The sequence below is a fragment of the Phaethon lepturus genome, unplaced genomic scaffold (assembly GCF_000687285.1).
Source record: "Phaethon lepturus isolate BGI_N335 unplaced genomic scaffold, ASM68728v1 scaffold14194, whole genome shotgun sequence".
Lineage (NCBI taxonomy): Eukaryota > Metazoa > Chordata > Aves > Phaethontiformes > Phaethontidae > Phaethon > Phaethon lepturus.
The window spans coordinates 6,276-16,492 of record NW_010537072.1 but is presented as its reverse complement, the minus strand read 5'-3'; the positions used below and the strand labels follow the sequence as shown (position 1 = coordinate 16,492).

The 10,217-nt window shown below is 39.0% G+C and overlaps 1 protein-coding gene across 1 annotated transcript in view; it reads right to left on the bottom strand.

Moving 5' to 3' along the window:
* Positions 1-600: 600 nt before the first annotated feature.
* LOC104620216 (pendrin-like) overlaps positions 601-10,217 on the bottom strand; it is a gene marked incomplete at its 3' end in the record, with an annotated part of 15,693 nt that continues 6,076 nt past the window's right edge. Inside the window, 8 exon segments of the mRNA XM_010286369.1 lie at positions 601-670; positions 2,032-2,138; positions 3,584-3,679; positions 3,883-3,960; positions 4,748-4,861; positions 7,276-7,423; positions 8,366-8,448; positions 8,560-8,712. Of these exon segments, the coding sequence (XP_010284671.1) occupies positions 601-670; positions 2,032-2,138; positions 3,584-3,679; positions 3,883-3,960; positions 4,748-4,861; positions 7,276-7,423; positions 8,366-8,448; positions 8,560-8,712 (849 nt within the window).

Below are 10,217 nucleotides of genomic sequence, written 5' to 3'. Positions count from 1 at the left end.
TACCAAGGGTTGCCTGGCCCAGGTGCAGGACTCTGCACTTTAGCCTCATGAGGTTCACACGGGCCCATTCCTCAAGCTTGTCCAGGTCCCTCTGGATGGCATCTCATTCCTCAGGTGTTTCAGCCGCACCACTCAGCTTGGTGTGATCTGCAAACTTGCTGAGGGTGGCCTTGATCCCACTTTCTATGTCATTGATGAAGATATTAAAGCATACTGGTCCCAGTACAGACCCCTGAGGGACACCGTTCATCACCAGTCTCCATCTAGACATTGAGCCATTGACCACTACCCTTGAGACGTGATCATCCAACCTGTTCCTCATCTACTGAACAGTCCACCTATCAAATCCCTATGTCTCCAATTTAGAGAGAAGGATGTTGGGGGAGACTGTGTCAAAGGCCTTACAGAAGTCCACATAGACAACATCCGTAGCTCGTCCCTTGTAGTCACTCCATCATAGAAGGCCACTAGGTTGGTCAGGCAGGACTTGCCCTCGGTGAAGCCATGCTGGCTGTCTCGAATTTGTCCACAGTATGCAAGGCACAACTTTATCTTACACTGGGTTGTAGACTGAAGGGAAACAACTCAGCAATTACTTACATTTTTGTAGTCCTTGACCTTCTTGTAGATGTCTGTGCCAGGAATGTTTCCAAAGCCACCCCATGAAGGACTAACAGAAACAAAAAGAAAAGACAGTGAAGGTAAATGTCAGACTTTACTTGGGCATTCACAGAATTGAAGGGATTGCTGCATACAAACTGTCATAGACCCTTGTAGTCCACTCTCTTCTGCCAAACTAATAGCCTCATTGGAAAAGTGTTGTATCTTTGTTTTGTGTCACTGCGCAAGGGTCTTTTTCTGATTTGTAGTGAATGGTCCCTTTTAGAGGCAAAGTACTTTGGTCTCAGCCTACTTGCTGCACCATTTTTATGTAGAGCTGAATGATTAACTTGTTCCATTTGTTTCCCAAACCAGAAAAATATTTTAAATGCAGATTAATTTGGATTGAATGTAAAAACAATTTTTTTACTCTGCAAAAAGTTGATCACTTTTTAAATTTCAAATCAACTGAAACAATACATTCTTTTCAGACTACTTAAAACTTTTTGTCCAACCCTTTTGATTTTTATTTCAGTCAATAACAAAACCAAAATATTTTGCAGTCTCCAGATGTATTTTAACAGTTGAAACAAATTGTTTTGAAGTTTACAAAGCTTCACCTCCCTTTTATATTTTGATTTCACAAATCTAAATTTAATTTGGGAATGTTTTTTGAGGATCTTCAAATTCCATTTTTTATAATCTACTATTCTGTAACAACTTTTGCAAGGCTTTATTTTTATGCATTTGCTGACAAACTATCCTTTGGTATTGCTGGTAACCATACTCTCTGTACTCCAGGCTGAAGGAAATGAGTTGTGTTGTATTTTCAGGGAAAAGATCAATGAAAAATAACAAGATGACCAAATAAGATTCTGCAAAGCCAACTTTTCTCACCTTTCTACTACTATACGTTCTTTGAGCAGCAACAAATCTGCCACAAGCACAAAATTTTGTCTTATTCTCATGCTTTCTCTTCCTCTTCTTTCACTCAGTCTTGTATAAGCAATAACTGGAAAGGTTATTTGCATGTGCAACATACTGTAGTAGTATTATATGCTAAGAGTTACTATAATGATCAATTCATTACAGAAGCCATTCATACATATTTTTATATTTGATCTGGAAAGTTCCTATCCCTTTCCAGAACTCAGATATGTGGGTGCATAAATAACATATGGCTAAGTACCACCAAAGTACCCAACATGATACAGAATAAATACTGATAAAATAATGCATCTTTTCATTAATCAGTGTAATTAAATGATAGCACACAAACAGTGTTTTGTTCTAAAGAATAGATTTTTTCCATTTCAAAATTTTTGCAGACCCTAGCAGATTTTCTGCCACAAATCATCTTGCTTTTCAGCATATTGTCTTCCTTTTTCATGGTATAACAGTAACAATTATTTCTGATCCTGTGTTACTTACAACTGAACTCTCAGCACAACTGTCAGCAATCCAAACAAAAGGCCAGCAAGTAATCCCAAATCAAGTCCCAGAATGATGGATGCTACACATGTAAAAACCCAGATCATCTGGAGAGAAAAATAACAAATGTAAATTCTCTTAATTATAATATATAACTCCTGGTCATGCTAAAGAATCACTAGACTGAACAGTATGAGTAGCAGAAGAATTTAAGTTTGGAGATGATCATTGCACACTGGCAATTAGCTGACTTCCATACAAAAGTCTTCCTCCTCCTCCAAGAGGCTTCTAGCCATCACTATCTTATAGCTAGCTTTTTAGGGATTAAGGTTTTTTTAACATAACATTTTTCAAGGATCCAGTTACTTTGGTAAAATTGAAGGGAATGTAGTTAACTATTGCATTTTCTTTCTGATAGTGGCAGTCTTTGTTAATCGTTTTTTAGAAATTGGAAACAATTTATTCTCCCAAGATGTAAAATGTGAGATGCCCCACCTGCAGACATACAGAGCAGGAAGGGGGCTCCTCAGTGGTATCTAAGAATCAGAACTGTTCCAAAGAGAGGTATTTTATATTAACATGTTGATGGCAGTCTCTAAAGTCTCCAATGAATATTCAGGCAGAACAGTTGAAGTAGGCTCCTCAGTTCCTCTCTACGTCACTGCCCAGGCAGAACATCCAGTGGACCAAATCATACAAAAAGCTGAGTGCCTGCACTTCTCACTAGAGTCAGTGGGATCTTTTACCTATAAAGAGGACTCATAAATGATTGACTAAAAAATTTTACATCTACCTAAGGCAGGTACTGCCCAATGACACACACCGTAAAATCTATGCATAGTAAGGACTGCATGGACAAGATACTTTCCATGCAATCTTTTCCTGCCCTAACAGCCACACTGAAGGTCTATGCCACAGAAGACAGTGGGATATGTGGGCAAATACCCTGAGATATGGTTATAGTGGTTTGTAATAAAAACCTGTTCATATATCTCTTGGCACAGCAAATGAATCCACATTCTAGCTTGGATTAGTCTTACTACAACCAGAAAACGTATTTTCTGAGGACTACCTGAGATTATCCAGGAAAACCGGAGGCTAATGTGGTAACAACATAAATATATGTACATGAATTAAGAAAAGGCCAGCTTTTCTGACCCATTTAAACTGTGCAAAAGATAAAAGCAGAACGGTAAAGGTGGCAACAGGCTGTCTTTATTCTGATTTTCAAGCCATCTCAACACAAGATTGCTCTAAACTATGGTAATTGCTATGAAGGAGTCATCACTGCACAGGAATATCTTGACTGGCACCCTTACTGTGGGGTATAGCCAATACAGAAGATAAGCAGAATATTGTGTAAAACTCTAAAAGGGGGAATTTTTAACTGACCTCATGGCATTTGCATTTTGAGGATGCACATAAAAGTTTTCTGATGTTAACTCTACAAAATTCTGCTTATGTGGTAGTTAAGAGAAACTTGGATGGCATTAAAAGGCAAAAAGAAAATGAGAAAAACATTCAGGAGAAAAGAAAAAATTAGGTTACTTACAGCATCCACTTTATTCTGTCTCCACAGACGGGGAACATCAAAGACTTGCATGAACATCCCTTTCAGGTTAGCTATGACTACAGCTGCCAACACAGACTGTAAAGAAAAATTATGAAAAAGTGTTACTCAGAAGCAAAGATGCATATTAAGATAGTGCTGAACATTACACCCTATAAACCAGAGCCTTGTCTGGTATCAGTCACCATAGTTTAAAGAGGGCTATTAATCCTGCTCATCAAAGTTGAGCATTCAGATCTGATTGGTGCTGGTGGCTGTGCTGCAGAGGACAAGTATGGTACCTTTTGTAAGGGCTCTAGCAGTTTCCCCAGGGCAACGATGGAAATCAAAACGATCCCAGCTGAGATTATACCAGCAACCTGCAAAGGACAGAGGGTTTATAGGAAATAAACTTATTAACAGTTTATCTTACGTTTCTAGGATTACAAAGAAAAACGTACAAGTAGTTGCACATTACATTTCTTTAGGAACAAGGAGACCTGCCAAAACGCCATTGTGTTTAGGCATACGTGGGCAATCATTATTCCCTCAGCTAACACAGAGGGAATTCAATTAAGCAGGTAGTGTAAACAACTGCACGCAAGCTAGTAGCTCTTGGAGGGGTTACGTTGCATAGACAGATGAAAGGAGCAGAGTCTGTGTGTCAGTCAGAAAAGGGGCTGCTGGAGAACCTGTAGTTCTCCACCGTTAAAAAATGCAAAGCTGTAGTACTGTAAAACAGAGTAGCTCCTCAACATGAGAAAGATGGCACCTGGGCAAATGATGAATGGCAAGTGGCAGGGCTGCTCGGGCCAGCACATGGGAGCTTAAGTACCTCAGAGGCAGCTGCGAGGGGAGTTCCTCCCTCATCCTGAATTGCTACTGTGACAAACTCAGACCCTTAATTGGGAATGAAATTCTGGGGAATTAGGCTGGAAGGATTTCTGACCCCCTCATGTAACTCATGCTATGTAAAACTTGATTGCCCTCTTCTGGCAGAGCTACAAAAATGATTCCCTGCCAGAGCACAAACTGCTGAGATAGCTGTGGCTTTCCATGTTCTAGCAACACAATCATTTTAGGACTGTTTTCATCCCATCATGAAAGTCGTGCCCTATACAAGGTTAAATTTAGCCATGCACAGCATTAGTAAGAAGAGGTCATTACCTGAGTCTTTCCGCCAGTACTTTCTTGGACTGCAGTCCGTGAAAGAGCAGTAGTTGCAACAAAACAAGAAAAGGCACCTGAAAACATGTTGCTGAACCCAAAGGCAATAAATTCCTGAAAGATAACAGGATGATGCTCTAAATAGAGATGCCTGAAGACGATTTTGTAATGGAGAATGACAATAGCTTCTACAGCAGTTTATAAAGTAGGTAGCACAATAATATTGAGAAGAGTATGGATTAGTAATAGCTGTTAAATGTTTACAATACCTGTGTTTGGAAAACAATGCAATGAAGTTGGCATATTCTCCCTGATGTGGAGGTACTTGTCTTAGTATAAAGACATTTAAAGCTTATTTTCATCAATATTATCACACCTAACATTTCTAAGAATTACACTAGTATAACTGCATCAAGAAATAGGACTAGAATAAATTTAACTCCCAAGCTAAACATTAGCTAAACAAATAATTTAAATCAGTACAACAGTCTGAGTTTAGACAAGCCCTTAATTAATGCAAAGCATTGTATTATTAGTAGAACTAATCAGGAACTTTGCAATAAAACAGTTTCACTGAAAACTTCTAGTTTGTTGAGCCAGAAGTTTTTCACTCTGAACGTCCCAATGAACCCACGCTGAGTCCCAGGCACCGTTCTCATAGATTTGCCCTGGGGTCACAGATGCTGGCGCCTACTGATGCTGGTTGTTCTGCTCAAGTGACAGGACCCTGGGAGCTTTATGTCCTGGGATCTGGGCCATTCCTCTGCTGGGAAATGAGGCATTTGGGAGCTGCCTGCAATCCCATATAATTGACAGAAACATTGTTTTCACCAAGCTGACAGAGTCACAAGAGCTTTTCACTCTCTGCAACTTTTTGAAAATGAATTTAAGGTTTGATTTTGACTCTCTCCCTTCTTTTCTCCAAAATGAAATTTCCTGTAAGCTTTTCATTAAGATCCAACTACAATGGCAGGATTTTGAAGTCACCTTTTTTAACAGACCAGACCTAGATGGTTCATGCCTATTCCTGTGTAACAGCTGTGCTCTGCAGGAAAATGTTGGAAGTATAGTTCCTAGCATTCTTGGGTCTTAATAATCTCTGAATCTATGAAGACAAAATAAACACTGGCAGAAAATAGTATTGACCCATCTTTCAAAATTATTTTACTACCTGCTTTCATGATGTTATTTTAACTTCTCCAGTTCAAGTAAACTATTTGCCTATCATTCATGGCTGCATTTAACCTTTGCTCTGTGTAAAATTCATAGCATAGTATTGAAAGGAAGGCACTTTGCTTTTTTAGACAGTAATTCTACTACTACAATATTTAATTAGTATCTTTGAAGCACATCGGTGCTGGCAGAACAGCATATTCAACAAAAGAACAGCATAAAAAGCACTTCCAGGAATATGTATTGTTCATTCAGATTTATTAAACTGAAAGTCAATGCATTCTAGGCAGCTTTAAATCACAGTGTTACCAGATATGAACTTTGCGTATAGTAAAGTGACCAGCATGTTCAGAAGTACAATTTTGTGACATACTGCAAAACAGTGTTTCCAAAATCAAACTTTATATAATCCATTGGTGCTAAAATAAAGGATTTATTAAGCAAAGTACTCTGCTTATCTGTTTATTGTAGTAAGTGTATTTTCTCATATCTTCAAAGGATAAAATTCAAAATTAGCACAGATGCAGGACAAGGAAGCTTTCCAACATTTTTCTCCCACACCCGTGGGCAAGCCACCTAAACTCTGGCGAAGACACTGAACCACCAAAGGAATCCTCTAAGAGCTTGTCAATGCATAACTCATGTAGCATTCTAGCTATGTGCCTTTAGAAACCAATGGTTAAAACAATTCAGCCATTTGGTGCAGGCAGTTATTCAAGTATATTCATAGGCTGGTAGGCATTGACTTTTGTGAAGCTGCAGGACTATATAAGTTATAAGTATATTTATATGGATGTAACTGGTGTCATGCTGAGAATAATTTATTCTGTAGGAATAAAATCGTGCCTTGACTGAAATGTTCAACGATACAAATCCTGCATGTAGACTAAGCCTAAATAAAGCTGTCCGCAGCAGCTTCTTAGCTTGACATTGCCTTCCACCCACCAGCAACGCACCTCAAAATATGCCTTACAAGTAGAAATGGAAAGCAGGTTGCTAAAGCTGGCCATGCCAACTCGACATCACCAGAAAATTGCCCTATACAGTGCTTAGCTTGAATTACCTTTTCAGAGCTACTGCAGTCACTAAAGCAATACAGAAGGAATTAATTAGTATGCAAAGCCCATACTGAAGATGGAGCACATCTGGCTCATCTCTGTGGTAAATTTGTCAGGTAATATATGTCCGTTTCAGCTATTTCTTTTCAACAGTTGAAAGAATTTCTCCTGTCAGGCTTCAACTTTAGTCTGAAAAATGTGTGTGAATGATGTTTCTTTCATTTGGCTACATAAGTCAACATGAAAAAGAACTTATATTCACTATGTTTATAAACTATCTATCTGGGTTATACATACCTGGTTTCCATCAATGGCATAGTCATACTTGGTTGCATATACTTTTCCCACAGATACAGCAATAGCATAAGCAACAATAGCAATGGAAAAGGAGGCTGCTATCATCTGGGAAAACAAGCTGACGTCTGGAGGTTCGGGAGGCAAAAATCTAGCATTTAGAAAACATATTAGTGTTACCAACTTTGATCAAATTCTGTTCTTACTAGCATTGTCAAAGAGTCTGAGGCGGAGGCACACAGGTTGCTTATAATATGAAGTGTAATGTTTCAAGTTAATAAAAAGGTGGAAACAGCCCATTGACATACAGAACACGCTTATCTAGCTCACCATAGCCCAAATCCTGATGCTATTAGTCAGCACAAAGCTCCCATTGTTCTCAGCATGACTGAGATTTGGCCTTATGATAGCAAAGTGAAAAAGTACATTTTTTAAAGCATTGAATAAAGGATGTATTGAACAGTATGATGAATTACATAAATATGTTAATGACACTTCACACTATTGTTAACATACTTCTTTGGAAGATCTCAAAAACGTCTTATCCCCTACTGTGTTTCCACAAATTTTAATTAATCAAGCCCTGAATACCAAATGGAATGTGAAGGTTACTACTGTGAAGTGCTCTGAATCTTTCAAGTGAAAGTCTCTACCAGTGTAATCCTGAACATCCTTGCTCCTATGACTATGTAAGTGAGAAGACTGATTGGGATAACAGTTGTGGCATGAATATGAACTCAGGTCTAGGGAAATTAAATCTATGCAGAATTTCATTACTAAAGATCCTTGATTTTTTTTTTTTACATTTTCCATATTCATATATTAACTTCATGACCATGAAGAAATTAATTCTCAGATGAACATTGTGAATCAGGTAGACATTCCTATGCCCATTTTACAGATGAAGGAGAGCTAGGCAACATATTTAGGTGGCATAATTGACATAGCCAGAAGTAATGCTCAGGACATCTCCAGCTCTGAGTCCTAAGCTCAGCTTACAGCTCTCAATATCTCTTTTATGTCTTTTCTTTTACTGCTGTAATTTTTAGCCAATTAAAATAATACCTATTGCCCAGAAAACAAAGGCACTCACCCTCTTGGAATGCTCTTTACAATGCCTGCATTGTATTTTTTTTCCAAGTCAGCAGCATATGAAATGCCAGTGGCTACTATTGTCTGTAATAAAATAAAACAACAGTTTTAATACTTAAAAAGGGTACTTGTCTTCCTGTAGCTAGCCCCATCTATTTTATCTGTTATCAGGTTTTGTTACGCTCCTTTGCTTACCACAATAACTTCTATTGGTATAGGTATAGGTATCTTGTGTTTGAACCGATCGTTTATTTCTTTAACAATCATGCAGACAAAAATGGTGAGGAGTCCAGCAATAAGATCTGCAATGTTGGTGGTACCAATTTTTTCAAATGTTTCAATTAGAGTCTGAAAAATAAAAATGACAACATAAAACATGCCCATGTCTACTTGAAGGATGTGAAAATACTCATGAGAAGATCCAGATGCATGGGGTTTTGGAGGAGGCCAAGTTACTTCTTTGTACAGGCCTGGAGGAGCCCAAGGATAATGTACTGTCAAGGTGCTACAGAATCAGTGAATGTATTTATTGGTGAGTTTAACTGAAAACGTGTAACTGCAAGAATTGTCCACACAGGGGGCTTCTGCCTCCCGATTTTTAGGAAATTAATACTAAGTAAGAAGAGCTAAACCCCTACCTGTGTTTTACTTCTACCTGTTCTTGGAGCAAAGAAGGGAAGATCTATAGCTTCTTCACTTCATATAGCAAGAGAGATCCTCACTTTTCTATTCAGAAGACAGCTAGCAGACCCATGGGCAAAACCCCCGTTCACTACGTGCCCAGTACATATGGTCTGTGGATTACATATCTCCTATTTTCACTGTTGTCAGGCAGAGAGTGAGTATGAACAGATGGGTCCTACCAGGCTGTGGACAATCCTACACTTGAGAAAAGCAGTCACTAAACCTCACCTCACGGTACGTTAACCCTCCCAGCAGAGTTCAGTCCCAGGCTGGAGGACTCTCGCAACTGGGCTGCAATAGGCAGCTCCCATCTTTACCCTTGCTATGCCCTTGCTTGGTCCTATTTATTGCAAACAAGTGTACAGAGAAAACATGAAGGGCTGATTTCAGAAGAGCTACAAATACTCCTCTGTCCTCCTCCAAGGCATCAAGCTAATTCTCATTTGCTCACCGTTTCCAAGAAAATTTAATTATTCCGTACATAGTGAAGCACCTTTAACAGAACGATCTGGTAGAAAATGGGTTAGAAACAGACTTCTTGCGTCCTGGTTAGCTCCTCAAACACTGAGCTGTCAGTTTAAAGGCAAGGGGAGGGTTGCAGCAGCAGAACCACTACTACCATTCTGAAGAGACTCTGGTTTTGAAATAAAACATCTAAGTGCTTAATCAGCTGTGTTTTTCTTACCATGGCTCCCATTCTTACGGACCACCTCTCGCACTGCCCCACTTCACAGGGGAACAGTAACTTCCTAACTTTGGGTTGTGAATTCTGTTAATGTTGGATGCTTAGTGTTGCAGTTTGTTAAACACCACTTCTGAAGCGAGTCCAAAACTTGCTGAAGCTGACACAGCAAGTCACTGGTTGAGCAGACCAGAAATCACAATTTATTTGCTCTGCACACATCTGCAAGCACATTGACTTGGCTCACCTGTAAGAACACAGAAGCTTTAAGCTTTAACCTAAAAAGTCAGCATTCTACTCAGGCTTGCAGGAGCTGGAAGAACCATGTAATGCTTTTTCAAAAATACTTTCTACCAAATGTACCACCCTTCAATAAACATAAAAAATAAGAGACAGAAAACCCTGCTGGATTAATGAGTCCATCACCCTGCAGATCTGCTCTGAGGTCTATTAGATAGTCCTTTGCTCATCTTATTTTCTTTGTTCT